This window comes from Amaranthus tricolor, chromosome 4, assembly GCF_026212465.1.
Source record: "Amaranthus tricolor cultivar Red isolate AtriRed21 chromosome 4, ASM2621246v1, whole genome shotgun sequence".
Taxonomy (NCBI): Eukaryota; Viridiplantae; Streptophyta; class Magnoliopsida; order Caryophyllales; family Amaranthaceae; genus Amaranthus; species Amaranthus tricolor.
Window position 1 is genome coordinate 1,290,988 of NC_080050.1, and position 27,368 is coordinate 1,318,355.

A 27,368-nucleotide genomic window follows, 5' to 3' on the forward strand; every position below is an offset into this window, starting at 1 on the left:
GGTGTATTGGTGTTATTATTATCTAACATAGACCTGGTGTCTAACTACTTTTCTTTAATATGAGTTTTTGAGTTTAACATAAATACAAAAAATAAATTGTGAAGCCTGATAGTGTGATTATAAACAAAAATGTATTCAAATGACTCTCTTAAATCTTAAGACATTAATTACTACGCTAACGAATTTGTTAATCAATCCCCTTTTTAGTTCTTACAAAGTTTTAAAATCTTCTAAAGTCTGGTTTCTACATTTTTTTAATTTATTCCTGGAAGAATCTTTTGGAGCTTTTAGAAGAACATCTCTTTAATTGAATTCTAATTATAGAGAATTAGAGATTAATTAAATTATTACTTCCTTCTATTCATCTTAAGTGTCTCATTTTCTTATTGAGTCAAGTCATCCTAAATGTCTCATTTTTATTTTAGGTATGTTAACTTTACTAATTTATTCCTACTAAACTTAACTTTTTTACACTTTTACACTTACTAACCCAACTTTACACCTATAAAACTTTAAAAATTCTACATTTTTCTCTTACATATGTAGTTTTATTTGACTTAAAAATAATAAAAAGTCAAATAAAACACTTATGAAGAATAGAAAGAGTATAACTTTAAAAGAACGTTTAGTTATTAGTGTATGTAAATCTGTCCTGTCACCTAGCTTTGTTACATAAATTTAAATACAGGCTAAAATGTTGATTGTACCCAAAAAGTCTCACGTGAAGCACCTCTATCTTTTTATTCCTGCCTTGACCTCTTTTTTTTTTTTTTTCTTTTTTTTTTTTTTTTCTATGTCTTCTACTCGTATTTTAATTAAATGTTTATTTAATTTGATTGATTTTTAGAAAAATAAAAATGATTATGTGGGACCACACTAAAAGAGTAAGAAAAATAGTGGTAATTTAATGTGGATATAAGAAAAAAAATAGTTGTCATAAGTAAAGAAAAATGATTAACTAATAACAAAATGAGACATTTAATTTGAATATGCCTAAAGAAGAATAAAATATTTGATTATAATAGTTTATGTAGAGTTATAGATGTTATTTCCTGCTAAAGATTAATGGAAAAAACCTCTTTGTTATACTTATTAGTAACAAGGGTAAAATTTAGGGCCAACTAACTATGAGTTGGCAAAAATCGACCTTAACCCAACTTACAAAATTAATGAATTGTATTAAGTTATTAGCGCACAAATTTGGGACAAACATAATATTAACCAATTTTACCGCCAAAATAATAATAATAATAATAATAATAATAATAATAATAATAATAATAATAATAATAATAATAATTATTATTATTATTATTATTATTATTATTACATTTAAATTTTAAATATCGACTCCTTAAATAAAATTTTTTTTGTGATGTTGATATAAAAATTTCCAGCACACCTTACCTACAAGGTTTCAATTAGACCCCTAGCTTCACCTCTACAAGTAAGAATGTTACTAGGTGTAAGCTAATAATAATCTCAATCTTTAAATTTCGCCACCTTTTTATTTTATCGTCGCCTTTATTTTAATAAAATGACGAAAATACTCTCTGAATTTAAAATTTGTATAAAACATTTCAATCTCACTTAATAACACTTTTATCACTCTAAAAACACTAAATCAAATTTAAAATTTGTGGAGCTAAAATAAGGAATTCAAAACGCGAACAATAATTCGAGGTAATTTCTAATCGAATCTCATTCCAAAATTCAAAAAAAAAAAATATACGAAGGAGGCAGTTGCGCGCGACCCAACCTTACATGACCATTTCTGTACACTAAGAACGGATGGTTATGTCTTTCTTTTTCACAAGAACACACCCTCACCGTCCAAGATCTTTCCTCTGGTTTACGACTATTTCCTACAACCATAAATTTACATCCACATGTTTTACTTTTAGAACCAGGTCGAGCAGCATTATCTAAGTTATGCAAATCACTCTAGTATTACCATAGTGGTGACATTTTAAGTACAAACTAACTCTAGAACGTCCTTCTTTTTGTTTATATGAAGCACGTGTAAATTGAAAACCAATTCATATTGTTATCTCATCGGCCCAAGCATGTAATCCATCTATAGAATCAATTCCCTCTCCGTAATAAATCTATCATAGTAATTTACATTGTCCCCTAAGTTAATAAAACGTTAAATAAATAAATGTAAAGTAATTTTCAAACACTAATAAATAGTATGTAAATTATAATAATCAATATAAATATTACTTTACTTTAAAATATAAAATAAAACATAGATTAAGTTAATAAAACGTTAAATAAATAAACATTAATAATAAAAATTTTAAATAAATAATAATTAGGTTTAATAATTAAAAAACAAAAATATTAAATATTAAATAAATAATAATTTAGTTTAATAATTAAAATTTCAAATAAATTAACAATGGCAATACAAAATATTAAATAAACACAGGTGAATATAATATATGTAAATTATTAAATTAAATAATTTAATATAACATATATTAAATAATAATAAAATAAAAAATAATTTAAATAAATAAGAGAAATAAATTTCAAAAAAAAAAAATTAAAAAAGGGGTCGCCCGCGACTAGGCTGTGGGTGGATCGCGTGAAGCGCGTGACTGGACCGCGATTGGGTCGTGTGAAACGTGCGACTGAACCACGGTCCAGTCGCACATTTCACGCAACCCACCCACGGCCTAGTCGAGCACGACCGGTGTTCTTCCTTTTTCTTTATTTTTTTTAAAAATTTGAATCGATTAAATTACTTATCGAATCGTATTCATTCTCATTTTGATTCGCCATTGTGATTCGATTTCAAGTTTTAGCTTGTTTTAGTTTAGAGAGTGTTTTCAGAGAGTTTTTAGAGAAATGTTTGAGTTTTTGAGTTCGAAAATTATACAGAGACAATTTTGAAAATTCATTATATAAGGGGTGGTGATAAAATAAAAAGGGTCGCGAAGTTTAATAATGCCCATAATAGTACTGCTCAAATGTATATATATATATATATATATATATATATATATATATATATATATATATATATATATATATATATATATATATATATATATATATATATATATATATATATATATATATATATATATATATATATATGAATATTGCACTAATGTTTTTATTATAGTAATATCATGTCAAACATTAACTAACAAGAGTCTGTTCATGAACCTTAACGAAGATGCTAATTAATATTCGCCTATTAGGACTCAAGAAGATTCATTTGACTTTTTTTATTTGCTTATTTAAAAGTAGATGGAGTGAAAATGAAAGTTAGGATTTTTTTTTGTAAGAAAGTAGTATTTGCTTCAATCAAAGGTGTTTAAAATAGTATTAAATTCGACTTAACTCTACTTTAAAATAAATTAAAATTACGTAAAATTCAATGTAGATACATTAAATCGCCTTAAATTAATTTGATGACTCAAATAAACACCTTTTAACCCTAATTCATAGTACAAAACTCATTTTTTATTTGACTTTCAAAACAACCTAATTAAAAATAAATACTAATACTATTATGTTTCTATCTAGGGCAGGCTACATTTAAGGCAATACTGCCAAAATATACAAGTCATCAAAGTAGTAGTAGTATATGCTAAATCTTATCCAGCTATATTACTACAGGATACCAGCTAATGTGTAGGAAGCACATACCCGAGGTCTATAATTCTAGTGTCTTTTCTCTTCCTTCTCCAATAATTTGGAATATTTTACTTTTAAGGGCGACAAATTTAATTGAGGTTTTTACAAGATATAAATTTTTATGTTTATTTGATTTTATTACACTTTTTTTCGTTATTTTAATAATAATTGTTAGTTGTTGGTTATTTGTCATATAAAAAATGGTCAAAAAGATGAAATTAAAAAAAGATTTTTGACTTAAAAACTAGCTTTTTAATTGGTTTATAAGCTGACACCAAATATTTTTTTACATGTTTGAAACACTCACATAGTTTTATTTTTGACATTGGCTTCATATTTTCTCACCTAATAATAATATCATTATACAAAATATTTTTTTTTATCTCATCCACATATTTTTTTCATATATTTATTTTTTTCATTTTTATATCAAAAATCTATATTACAATATAATAATCTTGTAATAAATAAAAGAGATGAAATGGTACAAAGTAATAATTAGACACTTCATTTTTTACTCCAATTCAAACACCCTAGTCCACATGCTTACTAATTTATAATGCTTCTATATGATATTAGAAATGATTAAAAATCACAAAATAAATAAAATTCAATGATCCAAATAGGAGAATTAAGTATCAAATTTGTGGCCCAAATATTTGTATAAACATATAAACTTTAGTGGTATGTATATGCTTAACATGATTTGACAAATTAGTGAATTACGACTTTGCTCATACCCAAGTTTGATTAATGTTTCTTCTGCCTCTGAACTTGCTATACTTTTAATTCTCATCCATAACTTTTTTTTTTTTAGATTTATCCTCCTAATAAACAAACTAAAATATCTTTATTACTTCTATTTCATTTGATAGCAAAATTAAAAAGACAAATATCTCTATACCCCTAGTTTATATACAGACTAGTGCTTAACTTTGCTTCATAGTTTGACTCTTAATAAGCTATTAACCGTGAGAGTTGAGTCTTATCTCAGTAGGATCAAAAGCAAATATTACTTTCTAGAAATAGTATTGTCCCATCAATTTAAATTTTTGGTTGAGTTAGTTTGTTGACATGGTATCAAAAGCCAATGTGACAAAAAGTCACGAGTTTAAATCTCAATCACCCTTCATTTAAAGTGGAATATTTAGCGCCATGTACAAGGAAAGTCTGTGTTGAATCCACACTTTTAACCCAAAGAGCTCTCGTGTGAGGGAGAGTGTTAGAGTACATAACATATCATGAGGTTTCAACCATCAGTTTATGCTTTTAGTTGAGTTGAATCCTTGACAAATACCATGCTTATTTCTCACATAGTCCTCTCATACTCTTAGCCTACTCTATAATTAAAAATAAGGGAAATTCCATATGATAGTGCTTTTGTAAGATTTTTCCACATGGTAGCATCCAGTTTATGTACTATCTAACTGTCGTAGCATTTTCCGTTAAATTCTTATTAATTTATGTTTAATTAACCATTTTGATGTTGCTACTCTTATTAAGTGTTGGTTGTTGCCTTTATAATTTGCCTTAAAATATTTCAATGTTTAATTCACCGTTTGATTCATCAACGCTCTGATCTCAATCACCGTTTGATTTATTAACGGTCTCAAATGTTGTAACAATTATGTTTTCATTCAAAATGACAAAAGGTGAATTAAACGTGATGAAAACAAAATTGTTACAACATTTGAGAGCGTATTTGAAAGCATAAAAATGATTTAGGGCAAATTATAAAGACAACAACTAACATTTAATAAAGGTAGAATTGTCAAAATGATGAATTAAACGGAAATTAACAAGAATTTAACGAAAAATACTACAGCAGTTAGATAGTGTATAAACTGAATGCTACCACGTGGAAAAATCTTATAAAGAGACTACCATCAACATTTCATGAATATTCGATGCTATCACGTAGAATTTCCTTAAAATAAACTATTAAATACCAATAAGAATCTTTTACATCCCAATAATTTTTCCCCAGTCTTTAACTGATCATCAATGTAATAGATTAGTTGCACCATGCAAATATTATATTATATAATCACTAATTCAGAAAGTCAACCATATACACAAAATATACTAGAAATACACTCAAATATAAATTTCTTTATACTTTATGTGCACAATTAACTAAGAAAGTTATAGATAACAACTGTAGACGTACATCTGAAGAACTGAACCATCCTTATACCTTCCTTAATTAAGCCCTACCCTCCCACTTTTTTTTGGGTATAAATACTCTTTTAAGTAGAACAAGTTATTATTCACTAACTAATCAAGATTATATTGTTAATTATATTCCATGGCAATTAGCACTAGTTTTAGAGCTTTAGTAGTTACACTATTGTTATGGGTTTTTCCTTTGGTTGCCAATGCTGGTAATTTCAAGAAGAACTTCCATATTACATGGGGTCATAATCGTGTCCAAATGCCCGATCATGGGAAGCATTTAACCCTTTCACTTGATCAATTTTCTGGATCAGGGTTTGAGTCCAAGAGTCGATATATGTTTGGCAAGTTCGATATGAAGATCAAACTTGTTCCTCGTAACTCTGCTGGCACTGTCACCACTTTTTTCGTAAGTCTTCGTATAACTGTTATGATTGTATATGATAAATTTGTTATTAAGCTTGTATTGTGCAAAATAAGACTCGCAAAAGAGGAGAGTTGATTGCATAAAAATTCGATAAGGTTCCATCCTGAAACCAATTTGTAATAGGAGGAATAGCGTATCAAGCTTATATGCTAGTCAATCCCTCTCTCATTATTCGACGTAGGATCACATGTGGGTTATTTTTTCTGACATCCCTCTCACATGTGACCCTATTTTTTAATTTGGCGAAAATGTCGCTCTTTTCGAACCTGAACATTATTTTTCATGAGAGATCGAGATTTTTTGCTTCTAGTTGATTGGAAACCGTCGGCTCTGATATCATGTTAGGCCATGACAATTCGTCACATTAACTCCCTGGGCCCACTTGTGTGGACACACTTTCGGGGCACCCATGAGTTCATACCCACAAACCCATGAGTAATGAGCGTTGACTTCCAAATATATTTGATGAGTTCACTCTATCCTAAAATCATATGGCAATAGAAGGAGTAGCCCTCAAGCTTATATGTCAATCAACCATTCAAACTCTCTAATTATTCGATGTAGAGATCACAAATAGATTACTTAAATAATCAACACTTCATTAAAATGTGCAAGAATTATTTCGTTTAATATACAATCAAACATGTTCCACATAGTCGTTTGATTAACATACTCAATGGGATTTGTTTATTGTACATGCAGTTGGCATCAGGTGGACCTATTCATGATGAAATAGATTATGAATTCTTGGGAAACGTAACAGGCGAACCATACACAATTCATACCAATGTATTCAGTCAAGGAAAAGGGGATAGAGAGCAACAATTTCATTTATGGTTTGATCCCACTGCAGATTTTCATACTTATTCTATTACTTGGAATCCTAGTAACATTATGTAAGTATATACATACTCTCTTTGTTTCAATATATTTGCTACATATTTCATTTTAATTTATTCTAATGAGTTTGCTATATCTTTATCTTTGACATCGGCCTAATAGACCAATATTATTTATCTATGATATCATTTAACCTTTAAAGAATATATTTGCTACATATTTCATTTTACTTTATTCTTATAAGTTTGCTATATCTTTAATTTTGAAACATCAACCCATAAATTAATATTATTTCTCTATCATATCTTCCACACAATACTTTAACCCTTTGAGAATGTGAGGCATAGAAGTATAACATTATAATAACAACTATTTTTGATTTACTATAATTGTACAAGTCGAGTAATTTCATATTTATATTAATATATGATAGAGTATATGACATATGATGGGGCAACAACGCTATAAACTTAAATTTTTTGATTTAGTTGATTTTCTGATAATGATATCATGACATGTTAGAATTAAGATCACAATGCAATAAATTTAAATCTAGACGTAATAGAATATACTTCATTTGGTTTTTAATAATTGTTATACTTTTGTTTTTCACGCTATTTAATGCACAATTTTAATCCTTAATATCTTTGATTTCATATGATAGAAAATTTCAAAAAGTTAATACTATGAAAATAAGCATTATTTAAGATGAATCAATCAAGATATCACTCAACTATCTTTTAAATCAAGCATAGAGAAATATATACCAAATAAAATTAATTAATGAACATTAATTACTACAATGACTGTGATAACTCAAGAATCTTTCTACCTGGGGGTCTTATTTGGCTGTGCCAATTTCTCCTGCCCTCTCCCTCAAGTGGGTACGGATATCCCCCGGACTGCGACTTCGTGCGGGATGCTGGTTTCATGTCCTTGTCCATAACCATAACTATAATAGCTATTAGAGACAGAAGATAGTATACTATACAGAATTTTTTTAAGTACTATTCATCACATGATATATGCAATGTGCCATTTAGTCACATCACATGATGTAGCTACTTATAACAAATTTGTTTAATACTTCACAATGTATTAATTTGTTTTCGAGCAGAATATTGAATTGATGATAATCATAATGAATGTTTTACAGATTTTCCATAGATGGGATAGCAATTAGGGAATTTAAGAATAGAAATTCAATTGGAGTACCATACCCAACAAGCAAACCAATGAAGATATACGCGAGTTTATGGAATGCAGATGATTGGGCTACAATGGGTGGAAGAGTCAAAACTGATTGGAGTCAAGCTCCTTTTATTGCTTCTTATGGTGACTTTAGGATTACTGCTTGTAAACATGTTAGATCATCAAGTGGGACCCTTAATTGTCAAAAGGAAAGTGAATGGAAGAATCTAGAACTTTCCTCTTCGGATAGAAAAAGGATGAAGATGATGCAAAGAAAACATATGATTTATGATTATTGTAATGATCATAAGAGGTTTCGACAAGGTGTCCCTCCTGAATGCAGCTTATCATGATCATATAACTAATATGATGTTTATTTGTTGATACTATTTTTTTTTTTTTTTGTGGGAGGCAGAAGAATATATAAATAATTTAAAGACTTATTGGGAAAAAAAGGGATTTTTAAGAATATAATTACTTTTATATTATTATGTTGTATTTGCCATAGTTGAATACGTTTTTAATTTGTTTTATCAATAGATCTTTTTACTCAACATTGAGTTTCTAGTTTTCATTTCATATAGAAATGTTTGAATCTCTATGTGCTCTTATTCATGTATACGTGTTTATACTTCTTTGTCTTAGGGATTAGTTTGGCAAATTCCGGTTAATCGGAGCTTTTAACTAGTGTGATCAGCTAGAATTATTAGCTGATAAGTCAGCTCTTTGAGCCAACTATTACAAAAAATTATGGTAAAAAAGTTCTAATTATTTGTTGGTTTAAGAAAAAAAAAAGATCATGTAAAGAATTTTTTTTAAAAATAAGTATAAAGTAACTCTTTTAAATAAATTGGGTGTTTTAATATTTAAAGTTTCAATTTTAACATTTAAAATGATGTGTTAAACATTAAACAATTAAAAGTGAGTTATAAGTATATGTGAATGTTAATATTTTAATTAATTTAGTTGGAATGTTTAGCCCAACTTAGGACTTTCTCATGGCGGACCGTCTCAATTGAGAATTTTGTGATCTTATTATAATTTCTCAAAACTTTATTTACTATTGTTTTTCTTTTTATGTGAAGTAGGCTAGAGAAACCTACAAACAGGGAAAGAAGGAAATTAATCTTTCATGTAAAGGATGAGAATAAAACCCTTCTCACAAAGAAAAAACCCGTAAAAGTAAAAATATTCAATCATTAAATTAACCCATAATTCTCATAATACTTTGACTTAGGAAGAACTAAAAAAATGCACAACAGTGCCTCTTGATTTATAGACTCAAAAGACCATTGGCAATATCAAATTGCAGCCAGTCTGGCCCACTAATATATGTCATATAGTCCTACTTCTTATATGGACTCAAAGCCCAATTCACCGGTGATTATGCAAAAAAACTGAAAATTTGAAACACATAAGAGAAAAAAAAAAAAATAACAAAATAAACTAAGTTTTAAACTTATTATAAAGTGTGAAATTCTCAAATCTGAAGTTTGGGGCTGTTCACAGTTACTAACTGCAAACAGGTCAAAAAAGACAAAATAGCTGTTCGTACTTACTAACTGCGAACAACTATTTTGACAACTGCGAACAACTATTTTGACCTGTTTTTGTGCAGCATGCTGTTCGCAGTTACTAACTGCAAACAGGTCAAAACAGGTTAAATAGTTGTTTGCAGTTAGTAAGTGCGAACAACTATTTTGTCTTTTTTGACATGTTCGCAGTTAGTAACTGCAAACAGCCCCAAATCTCAGGTTTGAGAATTTCACGCTTACTTTTGGAATAAGTTTAAAACTTAATTTATTTTGTTATTTTTTTATTTTTTCTCTTATGTATTTCAAATTTTCAAAAAAGCTCGCAAAAAAGCCCAATTTAATGTTATTAAGTGGCTTCCACCTAAATTAAGGTGTAGAAGATCAAATATTTGCGATTTTACCTCTTATTATACACTTATTAGTGATAATGAAAAGACAGTTTTCGAATGACCCTTAGTAGTGAATAGAATTACTTCTTTCGTATCTATTAATGCTTTTAATATTTGCATTTTTGTTTTCTAAATCTCAATTTTGATTGTAATATATTTTTTCTTTGTTTTGAGTTATGGTTGTAATATATTTAAAGTATATGAGTTTTGCTCCAATAAACTTGATGTTATGAAATTAACTATCAAAACGAATCTAATAAAATATTATACATAGAAAGTTAAAAAGTCAACATAATGTAAATTTTAATGATAGTTAAATTATATTGATATGGATTAAATGTTAAAATAAAACACGTATATTAATTGCCAAAACAAGCGACCAATTTAGCAACTTTTGGAGAGGAAAATCTCCTTGTTTTCTCTTTTTTAACTTCATACTAACTTATTTTTACCGACTAGCTAGATTTCATATAAATAAAATGATACCTACTCAATTAAATTTGCTGAAAATCTTAATTTTTTTAAAGAAAAACTAATTAATTTTAACAATTCATTATACACCCTAACAAACTATATTAAAAGCTTTAAGAACTAAGAAGATACCGTGAAAGGGGAGATATTAACCTCACTCAAGGATCACAAATTAAATTTTAAGTTAGGTGTTTATGTTGTGTCAAAGTTTAGAACCAAATAATGCAATATAATGATGAATGACAAAAATAAGTAAATAATCAAAACAAAGATTTAAGGTGGTTCATTAATCTTGGGCTACATCTACCATCTAGCCTAAGATTTACATTAATGTGTTTAAAGAAAAAAATACAAACTTGAAGGAATTACAATGAAGTATAAGCGTAAGAAAGAGAGGAGCTAAAATGAGAGTAATTTACATAAGCAAAGAATGGTAGCTTTTAGATGAGACTTTGGTGCACAATATGAGGGCCTAAGTCTCATGTATATATAGCCAATAATAGTGCATTAAGGGGCAGCAACTGAATTGGGATAAGAGAGATCAGCAGCAGCTTTCAGTGGCCTCGAGAAAACAGCAGCTGGCCTTCGCTCGACCTAGTGCTCGGGCGAGCAACCAGTCGAGCAGCTGGTCAGAACGTGCCAGCTTGCTACTGTCCCTTTCCTTTCCTCTTCTATGCTTACTTCGGTCTCCCATGCTCATGCACATTAATCCTTGGACTGAATTTTGCATTCTAATTTTTCACATGTCAAAAGATACTCTTCCATAGTATCATATACTCTTTGATGCCCATACTGCCATGTGATATTTTGTCCTCTTCTAACCTTAACACTAACTAAAATGATTAATTACCTTAATCATGTTTTGATTACTTAGTAACACAAGTTACCAATATAAGCTATTGACATAGATACTTTATTGACATATATATATATATATATATATATATATATATATATATATATATATATATATATATATATATATATATATATATATATATATATATATAATATTTACTGTTAGGCATGGCCACGGTCCGGGTTGGGTCGGTTCCGTTCCGGTTCCGTTCCATTTGGAACCTGTCGCGAAAGGTTCCGGTTCCGGATGGTTCCAAACGGTTCCTTGGCAGTTCATGAGGCGGTTCCAACTCGCGGGACGGGGGGGTCGGACCATCGGTTCCATTTTTATTTTTCCTTTAAATATTTATATAATATAAAAATACTATAATATTGCGGACGTACCTTTGATGATTACTTGATTATTAGCGAAATTCATTGCTTGTCAAGTTGTAATCGTTATTAAAATATTTACTAAAAAGAATGAAAAAAATAAATTAATAAGAAAAATCAACGAAAATGTCGATAAAGGCGATTAATAAAAAAAGAGGGAGAAAATGGACTTGAACTTAGTACCCAAAGGAATACTAAGCTGTCTTACGTATCCCGAAGGAATGAAAGCCCACGTAGTTCTTTGTCATACCTTTTATTTGTAGTTGTTGAATGTTGATTTATCGTTGTCCGATGGATCCTATTCGTCTTCGTCATCATCATCTGGTTGGTTAGATGCTTCCGCTGACTCTCCTCCTGACGATGATGCAAATGTATCCATCATCATCCATGGATCATCATCATCGCCTTGATCATCATCATTCCTTAGTCCTTGTGTTCGAATCTCCGCTTGATCCCAATCTTTCTTGCAAACACATATTTGAATACTATGTGGAGCAAGACGAGATCTCTTTTCGTCTAAAACTCTTCTACCTGCACTAAAAGCAGACTCCGACGCAATCGTAGAAGCAGGAATTGCAAGGATATCCTTTGCAATTCTCGATAATATGAGAAATTTTATAGATTTTTCTTTCCACCAGTCTAAAATATTATAGCTAGCTTGGTCAATTTCAAAGTGATGTTTAAGATAATTATCTAATTCTAAATATGCAGTGGAGGGTGAAAAAGAAGATGATCCTACAAAACTATCATCTTGGCTCATTATATTAGCTATTACGGAATTATAATAAGAGGGACGTGCCGAGACGCTAGCACGCCTAGACGTATCGCGTTTTGGGTTATATACACTAGCATAGTAATCATAAAGTTCTACTAAAAGTTTTTTACAAGTTCCAACATAATTATGTACATCACTAGGCAGGCGATCTAATGATTGGTAGTAAAATCCAATTACTTTAGTAAGGACTTCTGTCTTAAAACATGGGTCTAAAATGGTTGCAATTCCATAAATAAAAGGAAAATCGGTAAAATATGTCTTCCACTTATCCATCATATCTGCAAGAATCGGCTTTAAATATGGGTTAGTATCATCATGTGAATGTTTAAGAAGATGATAAAAAATAGTAATACACTCACTTATTACTAAGTGAACGTTTGGTTCGTAAACATATGAAAAAATCTTAGTTGCGTGGTCATACGCTTCTAATATTTTATGTACACCTATAGCTAGTTCCCATATGTCATCACTTATATAGCTATCTGTACACACACTATAAAGTTGTGTTATAACTGGACGATAAGCAATCGCTTTTCTTAATAAATCGTTGGTTGAGCCCCAACGTGTAGGAGTATCTAATGACCAATACACTTTTTTTAGTTGATACTTTTTTTAGTTGATACTAGTCACATAATTGCTTATATCGTCTCTTTATCTGTCCAATTCTAAGCCACTTCACTACGTCTCTAATGGGATCTAATAAATTACTTAATTGTTTTATACCTGCTTGGCAAGATAAGTTTACTATATGAGCACAACAACGTACGTGTAATAATCTACCCCCAAGAATAAAACTAAATGCAGGTTTGTTATAAAAAAACTTAAAAAGTATTTACCTCTGGTGAAATTGTATGAAACTAAGGGATTTACTCCTTGACTTTCACAAATTTGTCTTACTGGTTCATCTTCATCTAAATTTAAATATAAATACTCACATACCACAAATATAAATAAATAATAATTTTAAATTTAATCAATTTGAAGAATAAAATTATAAAACTAACCGATAGTTTGGAAATTGACTCATTTACCACGAGCTTGTCTTTATTGTTGTTGTTGTAGTTGTTCTTCATGTGATCTTGTTGATGACTGTCGAGATCTATGTATCCCAATAGGGGTCGTTGGTTCCTCTTCTTGTTCTTCTTCTTCATCAATTTGTATTTCTCTTTCCACATCTTCTGCATAATCGTGTAATTCTTGGTCGTACCCTTCTGGATAATTTGGTTCATAATTATAATTACTAATGGGAGGTGTTGTTGATATCGACGGAGTTGAAGTGGCCTTTCTTTTGGAGCTAGAACCTCCCAATGATTTTGCCACTTTAGTAACTTTTTAGAGGCTTTTTTCAAAAAAGAAGACATAATAATATTGAAATAATAATAGAATTAAGAAATAAATAAATAATTAATAGACTAATTATGTAATTAACTAAATTAAAAAATAATTAAAAGACTAATTATGTAATTAAGAGAATAAATTGCGTAATTAAGTAGATAGAGTAAGTAGTGAGAGTAGGAGAAGAGATGAGTTGTAAATGAAAATGATTGAAAGTGATATATATTTATGGTAAAAATCACAACGGCTAGTTAACGACTCTTTTTCGAACGGTTCCAAAGAACCTGTGGGCCGGTTCATCTGGACCGGTTCCGGTTCTATGGAACCTGTGGGCCGGTCCAACCGGACCGGTTCCGGTTCCAGTTCCAGTTCCATGGAACCTGTGGTCTGGTTCACTCGGACCGGTTCCGGTTTCGGTTCCATGGAACCTGTGGTCTGGTTCACCCGGACCGGTTCCGGTCCGACCTGCGGTTCTTAGGTCCGGTTCAAGCAATTTTTTTCCGGCGGTTTCACGGTTCCGCGGTTCGGGCCGGTTCGGAACCTGTCGCGAACGGTTCCGGTTCCGGGACGGTTTCAAGCGGTTCAGGACCGGTTCGGTTTCGGGTAACCCGCTCCGTGGCCATCACTAGTTACTGTATATACAAAAAATAATATATATATATATATATATATATATATATATATATATATATATATATATATATATATATATATATATATATATATATATAATATATATTCATAGGACAATGGGGTGATATAGTTGTTGAACCATAAATTATTAAATGAGATTATCATTTTTAAATCAGTGTTTGTTGATTTTGAATCCGCCTTCTCCATAAATAAAATCAAATGCTTCATTTAATGATGAATGAATGCATTTTAGCATGTTTGCTTTTGTGTATGCAACTTCTATACATAGATAGAGTTATTGGGGATGCTTTGTGTTTCTTTACATGCCTAATTGTTCTTCATGCTTTTATTAAGGCTGACCAAATTCTGTAGTTCTTTCTTTTTTGTTTATATAAAAAAAAAAGTGTAATTATTATGGATAGTACGTTAACCTTCATGATTATAAAATGAGTTTCAAGTATTTAGGAAGCTTACTATAAGAAAGGTGATCATATTGTTTGGTTAATGTACATCCTTTTGCTATTTTTGCGGAAGAACAATAATTCCTTATCATATGGATAGTTTCAAATTTAGATATATGCTCTTCTTTTATACTCATTTTGCATCATGTGCATGAAAAAGCTCATCGTAAGTGGGATACAAGTGTACTTGATATTACTTTCTTTTACTTTGATCAAATATTTTTATTCTATTTTATACACTGTTAATGTACTATTTGATTCTAAATATTTTTAATTATTTTTAATTAAAAATTATAAAAAAATTGGTATTATTGAAATTTACATTAATACAAATTAAAAAAAATTCACTTGACTATATATGTTTTAACCTATAGGTTGAAAATAAATATAAAATAAAAATGATTGGTAAATAGTGTCAAAAAAATATTTTGGACAATTGATCAAAATAAGAAGGGACTATTCTTAATCATAGAAGCCTCTACTATTATTTCATAAATTATACTTTCTGTTCCTTTGTATTTGCTACTAAAACTGACATGATAAGTAAGAGATGGTGGAGTTGGGGATGGGTAGATAGGCGGACGGGTGCCAATATCTCCTTTTGCATATTCATATTCACCTTTCTTATCCACATGACTTATGTCGAATATAGTTTTTATATGTACGCTTGTTCACGTGAGTATGCATCCAAATTCATATATACTCTATATCAATATTTGTGTTATATGCAATATTATATGTTATATATGTTTTCACGAATTTAAATTTCTATTTAATCTAAACCTGAAATGTCAATAAGATAAAATAAAAATTTAAATTTTATAGTCAACAATACATCATATTATTTAAGACTTTTCATAATTCATGTTTTAAAAAAACATTGTCTATAAATTCAAAAAATAATATTTTATTTATCGATCCTTAACCAGCAGACTAATTTAAAATTCTCATGTTATTTCTAAGAATTTCATCTCATGCTTATAATAATATTGCATCTCTCATTCTACAATCTATGAGTATAGTATCTCAAGTACAATCAACTTCTACTAATCAATAAACATTCAAATCAACAACAAAATGTAGTACAAATAGATCTCAAATACATTCAACATCAATAAAAATGTATGAATATTCTTAAAACTTCTACACCAAACGACACCGTTTCACGTGAATCTAGAGGTAGAAGACAAGGTGGACCCAGGTGTCCTCCCACCATATATGTCTTACTCAATTTTAGATTTGCGTTTACAAGTTTTGACCGTTTTAGTACAAATCAGTCCTTCCAATTTTTCAATTTTCAAACTTTTTTTTTTCTTTCTTGACTCTTAATTAATCTAGCTACATTTTCTGATTACTAAAAATTAATTTAATTAATATTATTAATCTGTTACTTGAAATAAATAAATACCCAAATTGCTGAATTTATAATCTAACCTTTCGGTTCATTGTACTTAGTTTTCCTTGCTTTAATTTGTCATTTCTTCGGGGTTTTGTTTTATGGGAATTATGTGCCAGTATTTATACACATTCACATTGCATTTTATCAAATTTTGCACACAAATTTAGTAAAAAGATTGTTTTTTTCCCTAGTATATTGTCATAATTGTGTAATTTCTTGGAAAAAAAATTGCTTTTGTTGGTTTTTAGCATTTTTTTTCTGAAAATTGAAGTAGGTTGTTGAAAATTCTGTTCTTGCATGATTTCCTTATTTGGGATATATATTTTGTTTATCTTTCTAATTTTGGGTTATTCAATTTTAGATCTTAAATTGGGAACTGGGTTTCTGGATTTATGTGGTGAAAGTTTCATACACTAGAGTAAAAAGTTAATTATTTTACTAAATTTTAGTGGTATTATTAAAAATATTTCCCTCCAATTAAATTAAAAATTCTTAATTGTCTTTTGTGAAAAATGCATGTTTGCCAACATCTGGCAAGTTTATAGCAGAATTTGAAGATAAGTGTTGGAAAATAATTTCTGGGCTTGTGCAAAAATGTTGTCTTTTTATGGGTTTCTGGGTTTACAATTTTAATGAGCCTAAAAATTTTAAATTTTTTTCATAATTTTGAAAAATATCACCTTTTTTGAGGTGGGTTTAGGATTATTTGGATCTGGGTAGTTTAAATTCAAGATTAATTTCAGCAAAAGTGAAAATTGGTAGTTGGGTTTTTTTTTTTTTTTTCAAATTGGTCACAGAATTCATAAGTTTTGTCACAAGAAAAGTGTTTAGGGATAATAACCCAAGTGGATTTTTCCATAAGTGTACGCATTTAGGTCTATTAAAGGAGGTAAAGAAGAGAGAGAAAGAAGATAGCAGTAGAGAGAGAAAGTGAAAGAACACCATTGTTGATAATGGGACATTCTGCAGCAGTTTGGGATTACAAAGTTGCTAATGAAATCACCCAAGATTGGAATGGAAATCCTCAAGTTGTTCTTAGGAATCCTCATGGTGCTTTAGTAAGAGTAAGATTTTTTTTAATTTATTTGAAGATTTTATTGCTTTAACTTGCTTGATTGTGTTGGTTTAATGGATTAAATCTTGTTAAAATTGGGTTTTGCTTAATACAATGACAACAGCAATGCTAAAGCCTTAATCTGTTCCTGTGGTCGTTCATATGATTTTTTCTTGTATATTCATTTCGATTTTCGATTTACGTTAATTTCGATTTTGTACCATGTCAATTGGGCTTGTATATTCATTTCGATTTTCTACTATTTCAATCGGCCTTATATTTAATATTGGGGTCGAGTCGACATGAATCAATAGATGAGCTCCGGTGGTTGTTCGTATGAATTCTTCATTTTCATTAATATCGATTTTGTACCATCTCAATTGGGTTTATTTAGTAGTGATGTTTTATTGCATTCAAAGGTTCTTATGTCTTGTAGGAAAATCTATGGTGAATTGTTTTGTGTCTTTGTTTAGTTTTATACTACATTTCGTTGCTTAAAAGAAAGCATCTTAAATTTTGTCTTATGTATGCAACCAGTTATCTTTCATCTTTTTCAACCTTTAATTTAGTTAAAAAAAAAAGATTGAAAAATCAAAAAAAAAAAAAAAAAAGTAAAGAGAATGAATATGTTGATTATTTGCTTTTCATTTTTCAGGTCAGTTTGCATGGAGGACAGGTTATGTCATGGAAAAATGAACATGGAGAAGAACTTTTATTTACCAGCAACAAGGTATAGATAATACATTTTTTTATTTTTTGAATTTGATTATTGAAAATTATTTGTTGATTTAATCACATAATTTATCTACTTTTTCGTTATGAATGTTCGCAAATAATTGTGATCAATCATCCATACGTCATCATCATCTTTATCGTATCCGGTGTATCCCACTCATAGAAACTATAATTAATCGATATCCGCTCATAGATGCATCCAACAAAATATAATTCTCATAAGTCAATTCCCTTCGATTCGCGATCTGAATCGAATCAAAGTTCAATTTGTAGTTCATCATGCATCAACCTATAAATTTCCGAACTTTAAGCCCGTTTCGTGTTATAACGAAGATGATTTGGGGGAAAATGGCTAATGAGCATGTTCATTTCACGTTTTTATTTCGAGCAGGCTCTCTTTAAGCCACCAAAAGCTATGAGGGGCGGAATCCCCATTTGTTTCCCTCAGGTACATTGATTTTTCTCTAGCAATCATTCGAGATTTTGATATGTGATCTCGGTATTTGACTCCCATTTTACTGTCATTGAAGTTTGGAAACCGTGGGTCGCTTGAACAACATGGGTTTGCCAGGAACAAAGTCTGGTCCATCGAAGAAAGTCCCCCGCCACTGCCACCCAACGATTCCAATGGAAAATCCTATGTTGACTTGATTCTGAAACCGTCATCTGAAGATCTCAAATTCTGGCCACACAGGTACTGTTCGGTTTTACCTATTCCACGTCACGTGTTTAAACAAATTAATTGTTAACCATTTCCATATACGCATTGTTCGTTTCAGCTCATAATAAGTTGAATTTATATATTCGTTTGTGTGCACATTGATAATTGTTAGTTCGATTATATTGTTTGTTTCAGTTTTGAGTATCGCTTGAGGGTTGCTCTTGGGATAGATGGACGTTTGTCGTTGATATCTCGGATTAGGAACGTTAATGGAAAGCCTTTTACTTTCTCATTTGCCTACCACACCTATATGTCCGTATCGGATATCAGGTATCGGATTGTCTATGTTGCGTGCTTTATCATTTTCTATTATTTTAACGCAAATTCTTGTGAGAGACGGTCTATTTGAGAGGCTATTTCTAATTGAGTCTGTCCATTATCATCTTTTTGTTTGATTTAGTTTTAATGGGTTGTGCCTCAGAGACGTCTCTTAAAGAGACGGTCTCTTAGGAGACCGATTGTTTTTTTCAAAGGATCATCACGTTCCATATATTTGGTCGTGTTTAATGATACTCATATGGATTGCAATTACACGTAATCACTGGTGAATCGTTACAGCTTTTGTAGCATGACCTCATATCTTTTACCGTTATATGCAGCGAGGTCAGGATAGAAGGATTGGAAACGCTTGACTATCTAGACAACCTCTCTCAAAAAGAACGCCGCACTGAGCAAGGAGATGCTTTGACATTCGAGAATGAGGTATGCCATTTGCTATTTCTTTCTAATCACGCTTGCTTGTTTAGCCATGATTTCTTTTTCACAATCTTTATAAACCCATGTGTTTTGTTGGGGCTGTGTAGTTTGTATTCATGTGCCTCTTTATAACACCATAATGGTCTTGTGCGTTAAAGCAAGGAAATGTATATCCCCTTTCTATTTTAGTCTGATTTGTTGGGCCCACAAGTCGTGAATGATCTGCATTAGTATTAGAGTTGCACTCTTTGTAGTCCAAACCGTAATTTAGTAATTTGGTTGGGTCTACGGTCCCATTAAATTTGGCCATAATAATAGAAGTATCAACAAGGAAGCCCGCATGAATTTGTTTTCCGACTCTAACGAAAACAACTCATTTGTCTCGATGACTATAACTAGTATCAAGTTTTTTGTTTCTCCACCTTTTTTTGTCGTTCGCACCTTGAGCTCGAGCTGATTTTGTCGTGATTGAGGGCTATTTTTCATCTTAAGTTCTTTGCTAACACTATAGTGAGCTTTGTACTAGGTGGATCGTGTTTATTTGAGCTGTCCGAATGCTATAGCTGTTATTGACCATGGAAAGAAGAGAACGTTTGTGATCCGAAAGGAAGGCTTACCGGATGTTGGTAATTTATACGAGCTTAAAAAATCCGCCCCCCCGCCCCCTTTCGGATGTTCGATTACTCATTCTTAAATCCCTAATGATAAGTCTTTCGATAATGTTGTATAGTTGTATGGAATCCATGGGACAAAAAATCAAAGGCGATGGTTGATCTTGGGGATGAAGAATACAAGTATATGCTTTGTGTTGACGGAGCAGCAGTCGAGAACCCGATTACGCTCAAACCCGGAGAAGAATGGATGGGGAGGCTCGAGCTGTTAGTCGTGCCTTCGAGCTTTTGTAGTGATCATCTTGATCTGCACAAAGCATATTTCTAGAAGTGCAAAGTAATGAAGTTAAATGTAGCTATTTCTAGGATAATAAAAAATATATATATATATATATATATATATATATATATATATTTATGTTTGCTGAAATTGTTTTTACCTTTCAGCAGGAAAATGTATCCAAGGTTATCTTTGAACAAACTAGGATAATTTCAGTGTTTAATATATCTCTATATTTATAGGAAATCTCCATTTTTTTTTTTTATATATATTTATATAATGAAAAAGTGCAAAATTTAAAATGTATTTGATATGAATAATGGTTAAAAAAGTTGGAGCAGGAAGCATTCTCTAATATCAGAGCCAGGTTTCGATCCTGGGACCTGTGGGTTATGGGCCCACCACGCTTCCGCTGCGCCACTCTGATTTGTTGTATAATGTTTGCTAAATTTTTGTAATTGTATAGTACCTTGTATGGCTCTCTCTATTTCAACCTTCTGGCAGAAAATAATCATCATATATGGATGAAATTAAAAATGATGGGAAAAGAAAATAGTAACAAATTAAAAGGGATATCCTAAAATGAAAAGTGTAATAATAATTTACTGAGGGAGTTGATTGAAAATTTTCAAGTGGCATTCTTACATATATTTGTAGAACTCTAATTTTTTCAAATTTTCAAAATAACAATCAGATCGATCGGATACGAATGGTTCTGGTTGAAAATTTCATAGGTCTTGTGTAAAAAGTTAATTACCAATGGGAGTGGCGATAACTAAATACCCGTGTTAGTTACAAATTTCAATGCTCAAACCATACAAGAAAAAATGTAAATATTTACAACGAGTTTGACAAAAGTAACTTTCAAGTAAAGATGTTCAAAACAAACTCGATATTTATCCGACCACGTACTTAAATTTAATTTGACACGACTTTAAAATAAATTACAATTACGTAAAAGCTAAAAACCAATTAGAACATTAGATTCAATTTTGAATCAACCCGAAACACCCAACTCGAAATCCTTAGCATTGAATTTACTAGCCAATGTCAACAATAGAGTTTTGATACTTCATTTTTGGAAAAGTAAGAGGTGTTATATTGACTAACAAAAAAATAGACCTTATAAGGGGAAAAAATGATGAATTACTGAACCATTGAAGAGCAATTCACATCATTCAAATTCAAAACCATTCCTATGTAGAACCATATTCTGCAACAATTCTAAAGTATCATTCTCATAGCCTACAAACTATCTCAAAACAAAATCATGCGGCATCTATGATCTGAAATGGGTCATCGCGTTCGCAGCTACTCGCAAACTATAGACCACATCGATACTCCTGCTGCTTAGTGTTCTCAAGCAATACCTGTCAACCAAGCGAATATGAGAATTCGATTGACATACAAGATGTTTAAACCAAAAAACATGACCATGTCTAGATCAGTACTAAGTATCGATGTTCTTACTTCTCGAACGTAATTGGCAATGGCCTTGCAACCTTCAATGGCAAGCTGCATGACACTTTCAAATGTATCCAATGGCAATTTTGAGTCCATCTGCATCGATCAAGCAAGACCCCATAAGAATACGGAGCTTGATTCTATCAGTCAAACTCGGGGTAATTCTATCAGTCATAAAAATGTGGGTAGTGTAACACAAATATATAATTGACGAAAGAAAGTCCAGAACCAATCATGATTCAGTTTTTCCAATTTACGAGGAGATTAACGAATTATGTGATACTAGTGGCTAGATGTCAAATTTCCATGTTTTGGGTCACAATGAAGTCCAAATATTTCATTTAATGTGCAAAATGTCAAGTATTGGCGGGTACCAGGAATATCAAAAAGGACATATATAGTCTAAGGTTGATGTCATCCCTAAAACAGTTTGTGGACGTGAAAATCGAATAACGGTCCACAAATGCTATGACGAATGGCTGAGATCGTCTCTATCTTGCCTGACATACGAATTTAGAAGGCAACGGAGCAAAGAAAGAACCTGGAGAAGTGTAACTTTGTCCAGTTTAGGAAGAAGTCCCACAGTAATATCTGGACCACCAGCACTATCTTCAACATAGTTTAGATCTGCCACAAAATCTTTCCGGGTTAGAGAAAATAACCAGTGAATATGAAAGAAGATATTAAGACTTGAGGTAGAATGTACCAAGGAGAGGTGTGGTACAAAGATAGCCAGCACTGCAGGATGTAACCAGATCACACATTGGAATGCCGGCATCGGCTAGAGCTAAAGTAGCTGCATTTATGCATGCAGATCTAGTTCCTGCAGAAAAAACATTAGAAACTTAAGATTAGACATTATAAATCCCAAAGATATTCACAAATTCTCGTATGAGACAGTCTCACCAGAGACGCGCCCCATGTATGGGTTGAATAGGCTAACCAATATGAATTATTAGCATATGAGCTTTGTTATGAGATCGTCTCATCGAGAGACGGACTCTCACAAGAGTAGCTCCAAGACAATTATTATAAAATTATTTATATACCACATGCTCGTGTAACAGTACAACCATAGTTAATGTTCCTTATCTAAATGGGCCAAAGCTTTTGTTTTTTGGTTTCGGATTATACAGACAAGTAAAATGACCCATTAAATCATGTGCATTTCTTATTTATGTGAAGTTGCACGTGACGTTTGCCATCAACGGTCAATCGGAAACAACCAATGAGTTTATATCCCTTAAAGTTTGAATATAAGAGCATAAAAGAAGATATACAACTTCTGCAACTCTGTCAAAACCATGGACCATAATTACCTCCATCAGCTTGTAGGACCTGAACGAAAATGTCAATCTGCAAAACAGGTGAATTAAGTTGTCAGTAATGAGGAAAAGCAAGCACACATGAGCCCATTGATCATGGTAGACGATTGACCTGCGAACGAGGCATTAAGTTTGTCATTATGCAAGACTCCATGGTTTGCCGAATAACCATTGATATTTCTGTAGACCGCCTGAGAAGTAGAACAGATACCATGCATGAGATATTATACGGACATCTACTTTAGAATAATCCGAGAGTCCTGGTGATCATAACAGAAATAAAATTTCACAAAACTAGTAGGAAGGTGCTCCTACTGGTACAGATATATAATGCGTAAAAAAAGAAAAAATATAAAACAAACAAGCAAAGATGCCCAAAATTTTGGCAATAAAGCTTTGCAGAAGAAGTAGGAAGACATAGAATCATACAACAAAAAAATATTTTAAAAGATGAGTACATTAAAATCGGTTCTAAGGTTTACCACTGAATAATCCTTTTCGCTAAATATCATACAACTTCAAGCACTTAAAACAAGACTCCAGTTAATGACCTTGCTTAATATCTGCACCTATGCACCCTAAATTTTAACTCCAAGCTAAGCTTGCGTAACTAGAGACGGGTAAAATCTTCAAGGACGTATCACCACACGATGAAAATCATTTAATCATGTCAATCCAGTGTACAAGAAATCTCAAAACCAATGCAGATCAGAGAAGCTGTGGAGAGTAAAACCTTAATATTAACCAATGGGGCAAATGAAACATTGAAAGTTATGGACGTAAAGCTCGTAGATATAAGGAAAACATGTAAGCTATGAGTTGCTCCTGAATATAAATCAAGAAAAAGAAGAAACAACAAATATTGACAAACATGATCTAACAGGCTAATAGAGACTAACCTGTCTCCTTTTGGTTTCCTTACACGATCTCCAGTACTGAAATTGGCCATAGTGTACTCGCAGCGCACCTAAGAAGAACAAAAGACATGACTTACTAAACCCCAGCAAAAAGCTTCAGCAGAATTAATAAAATGAAAAGTGTGAAAAATCATTACCAATGCCTGATCGTTGATCTGCTGCGATTTGTTTTCAACCTACATCATACTATTTTACATTAGACAAGCAAAAATCCGTCCTTGGATCACAAGATTGACTTTCGATGTCAGAGCCATCTCAAACATCTCAAGATTCTATATGATGTTATCACTTACTTGGAGAGCTTATTTGGGCAGATAATAATATATTTTTTCATAAAACGGAAAATTTGAACACAAAACACATCCAAATCCGATATGGATACACAAGTCCAAGTAACATAGCAATCACTACAGCTACACCCACTAAAAAAATTCAATCAAAAAACACTAATCCCAACAAAAAGGTTGCTTCTAAACAGTAAATTACAGCAGAATCAAAAAACACTAATCCCAAACAAATAGGTTGCTTCTAAACAGTAAATTACAGCAGCCACTGAAACTATTATATAAGTTTAGTCAAGCCGTAATTGTACACAAACTAAGCCTTATATCCTGATACCAAGAACCAACCTTTGATACACAAATAATATTAATTTTTCATAAAATGGAAAATTTGAACACAAAACACATTTAAGTCCGATATGGATACACGAGTCCAAGTAACATAGCAAGCACTACAGCTACACCCACACAAAAAATTTAATCAAAAAACCCTAATCCCATAGCTAAAAGGTTGCTTCTAAACAGTAAATTACAGCAGCCACAGAAACTTTTATAAGTTGTTTAGTCAAGAAGTAATTGTCCACAAACTACCTATATCCTGATACCAAGAACCAACTTTTTATACATCAAATTAGCCCATTTAGACATCAAGGCTCAAGTTTTTTTTATTTTATCAGTTCACAAAATGACAGAAAGTAGAATTACAACTCAATCCACAAACACAAGAATTGCAGCATTCTGAATGAATCAAAAGATTTATAGCCAGTCATGGACATAAAAAAACGTACCTCTCTAGGACCATAAACGGCGGCAATAACTTTAGTGTTGCCCATCTCAAAAACAGCTGAACTGCATTGTACTCACAATTAATTGACGTCAACAATCTTTTCCATGAATTACTAGTTTTCATATGAATACAATTTGGAAAGTCCCAATAATAAATAAGACAAAGTTACCCATCAGCTTTAGAAACAACACCAATCTCTGCACGTAGCTGCCTCATCTGATTAAATGATAGAATATCTGGATCAATAATTATTTCAAGAAAATAATTGAGACAAACCCAAAAAGAAAATAAGTGACAAAAAAGAGACCTCTAAAGGACGACGACCATCTAAGCGGAGACCTTCAGGGCTGATAAACTCCATTAGCTGATCCAGAAAATAATCAAGTGTGGTCAATAATCAATACACTATTAACAATCAAACATTCAAACTTAATCAAATTCACTATTTTTCCCATTTCCACAAATACCTAATTATTTTACAGTTTAATCAAAGCAAAATAATGAAAATATCTACTTGAAACTATTATAACGCAGTTACCCAACCACAATTATGAAATATCTATTAATAAAATGAATTGAAAAGACATTTAAAGAAATTCAAGCATTCAAAGAAAACAAATTCATTTACTATTAGAAGAAATTTAAAAAAATCTAAAAATTTAGAAGAAGAAAACAAATTCAAAAAAAATAGAAGAAATCAAGAAAACAAAATCTACCATTGAATGGGCTGCTGCCTAAAAAAGTAATGTCAATAATTTAAAATAAAAAACTTACGATCACCATTGAAAAAATAAATTTACCCATTTCAAAAAACCAAAAATTAACAACCCTAATTGAGTAATTAGTAGATTAATCAAAATTCAAAAATCTAAAAAAAAAAAAAAAAAAAAAAAAACTCAATAACACCATTGAATAATATATCATTCCAACCTTAGAAATGAATTACTACAAATCAAAATGATTAATTTCAGCATCAAGATCAAATGACAATAAATTGCAGATAAAAAAGAAAAAATAACCTTAAAGAAGAAGAGGAATGGTCCAATTAATGATGGAGATTGGAGGGAAGAGTAGAAGACCGCCAGTCGCTAGTGGCTGGTGCGACAGTGCGGGTGCTGGCCCCTAGTGGCTGGTGCGGCAGTGCTGGTGTGGCAGTGCGGGTGCTGTTCCCTGGTGGCTGGTGCGGCAGTGGTATCGACTGGCGAGACAGGTAGACAGCAGACAATGGGTTTAATTGGGAATGGGATTCTGGGATGAGGGATTGGGTGTTATTGACGTCAAAACGAAAAATTAAAAAAAATAAAAATTATGTGAAAGGCGCTTCAAAATCAACTCATCAAAAATTTTAAAAATTAAAAAAAAATTCTTCACTGTATCATTCAGACGACAATTCATTACTAACTAATATAAGATATAATACATTTAATACTTAATTTTATTTTAAATTTAAGTGATGTATCTGACTTTAATGACTATACGTCTACACACTACATCCACCCATGTGCGTGGGAAGAAGCATGTGAAAATCAGTTAGGTGAGTAGTCTTGCTGCCCTTGGATGTGGTTGGGCACGCGTGAGAAAAAACTAACAGCAGTGAATGAGCGGCTGATTTTGGTGCCGGTGTAGCCCAGTTGGGCGAGCTACTGGGAGTGAACTAACCCAAATTCTCCAACCTACCCTACTAAACCAAAGAGTACTATTACTAAAGTCCAACACTAATTAAACCAACTAAATAAAACAACATTTGTTGTACTCACCCTTTTGTTATACCAAGTACTATGAGTTTTACTCAAACCTATTTATATTAGTACTTCTTCATATTCTTCCTATTAGTCTGATTTTCGAATAGATTCAGTCACTTTATTGGTTCTTGATGAAGATCAGAATCTACACTTGCTTTGTTATTTATCCATTGATCTGTATCATGATTAAGCTTGAGTGAAGAAGAACATGCATTACAGGGAAGGGATGCAGGCTATATA

At 31.4% G+C, this 27,368-nt stretch overlaps 3 protein-coding genes across 4 annotated transcripts; 2 read left to right on the forward strand and 1 right to left on the reverse strand.

The window, feature by feature from the left end:
* The first annotated feature begins 5,922 nt into the window (after window positions 1-5,922).
* On the forward strand, window positions 5,923-8,861 carry LOC130811395 (xyloglucan endotransglucosylase/hydrolase protein 24-like). The gene is made up of 3 exons (XM_057677689.1): window positions 5,923-6,238; window positions 6,959-7,152; window positions 8,253-8,861. Exons 1-3 carry the CDS (start codon window positions 5,963-5,965, stop codon window positions 8,638-8,640), a joined length of 858 nt encoding a protein of 285 aa, XP_057533672.1. The 5' UTR covers window positions 5,923-5,962; the 3' UTR covers window positions 8,641-8,861.
* Window positions 8,862-16,386: 7,525 nt separating this feature from the next.
* LOC130811396 (putative glucose-6-phosphate 1-epimerase) lies at window positions 16,387-20,951 on the forward strand. Of its 2 annotated transcripts, none has more exons than XM_057677691.1 (8): window positions 16,387-17,579; window positions 18,225-18,299; window positions 18,696-18,752; window positions 18,835-18,998; window positions 19,161-19,295; window positions 19,625-19,727; window positions 20,248-20,343; window positions 20,452-20,951. In XM_057677691.1, the coding sequence occupies exons 1-8, from the start codon at window positions 17,469-17,471 to the stop codon at window positions 20,602-20,604; spliced, it is 894 nt and encodes a 297-aa protein (XP_057533674.1). In that variant the 5' UTR covers window positions 16,387-17,468; the 3' UTR covers window positions 20,605-20,951. The 2 variants fall into 2 exon arrangements, with proteins under 2 accessions (XP_057533674.1, XP_057533673.1); XM_057677690.1 differs by having other exon boundaries at window positions 20,248-20,347; window positions 20,452-20,908.
* A 433-nt stretch (window positions 20,952-21,384) lies between these two features.
* On the reverse strand, window positions 21,385-26,725 carry LOC130811397 (exosome complex component RRP41 homolog). Its single transcript, XM_057677692.1, has 12 exons — window positions 26,406-26,725; window positions 25,694-25,750; window positions 25,556-25,602; window positions 25,388-25,448; window positions 24,456-24,494; window positions 24,301-24,368; window positions 23,514-23,592; window positions 23,396-23,432; window positions 22,783-22,899; window positions 22,618-22,703; window positions 22,083-22,172; window positions 21,385-21,982 (listed from the first exon to the last, which is right to left on the reverse strand). Exons 2-12 carry the CDS (start codon window positions 25,745-25,747, stop codon window positions 21,935-21,937), a joined length of 726 nt encoding a protein of 241 aa, XP_057533675.1. The 5' UTR covers window positions 25,748-25,750; window positions 26,406-26,725; the 3' UTR covers window positions 21,385-21,934.
* Window positions 26,726-27,368: the final 643 nt, after the last annotated feature.

Excerpts from the sequence above, each read along its gene's own strand:
- LOC130811395 (XM_057677689.1), top strand. The coding sequence starts at position 5,963 with ATGGCAATTAGCACTAGTTTTAGAGCTTTAGTAGTTACACTATTGTTA. Across the intron at positions 6,239-6,958 it reads GCACTGTCACCACTTTTTTC|TTGGCATCAGGTGGACCTAT; the intron begins GTAAGTCTTCGT and ends TTGTACATGCAG. Across the intron at positions 7,153-8,252 it reads TGGAATCCTAGTAACATTAT|ATTTTCCATAGATGGGATAG; the intron begins GTAAGTATATAC and ends AATGTTTTACAG.
- LOC130811396 (XM_057677690.1), top strand. The coding sequence starts at position 17,469 with ATGGGACATTCTGCAGCAGTTTGGGATTACAAAGTTGCTAATGAAATC. Across the intron at positions 18,753-18,834 it reads TCCCCATTTGTTTCCCTCAG|TTTGGAAACCGTGGGTCGCT; the intron begins GTACATTGATTT and ends CTGTCATTGAAG. Across the intron at positions 19,728-20,247 it reads CTTTGACATTCGAGAATGAG|GTGGATCGTGTTTATTTGAG; the intron begins GTATGCCATTTG and ends GCTTTGTACTAG.
- LOC130811397 (XM_057677692.1), bottom strand. The coding sequence starts at position 25,747 with ATGGAGTTTATCAGCCCTGAAGGTCTCCGCTTAGATGGTCGTCGTCCT. Across the intron at positions 25,603-25,693 it reads ATGGTCGTCGTCCTTTAGAG|ATGAGGCAGCTACGTGCAGA; the intron begins GTCTCTTTTTTG and ends TCATTTAATCAG. Across the intron at positions 24,495-25,387 it reads CCGTTTATGGTCCTAGAGAG|GTTGAAAACAAATCGCAGCA; the intron begins GTACGTTTTTTT and ends AGTATGATGTAG.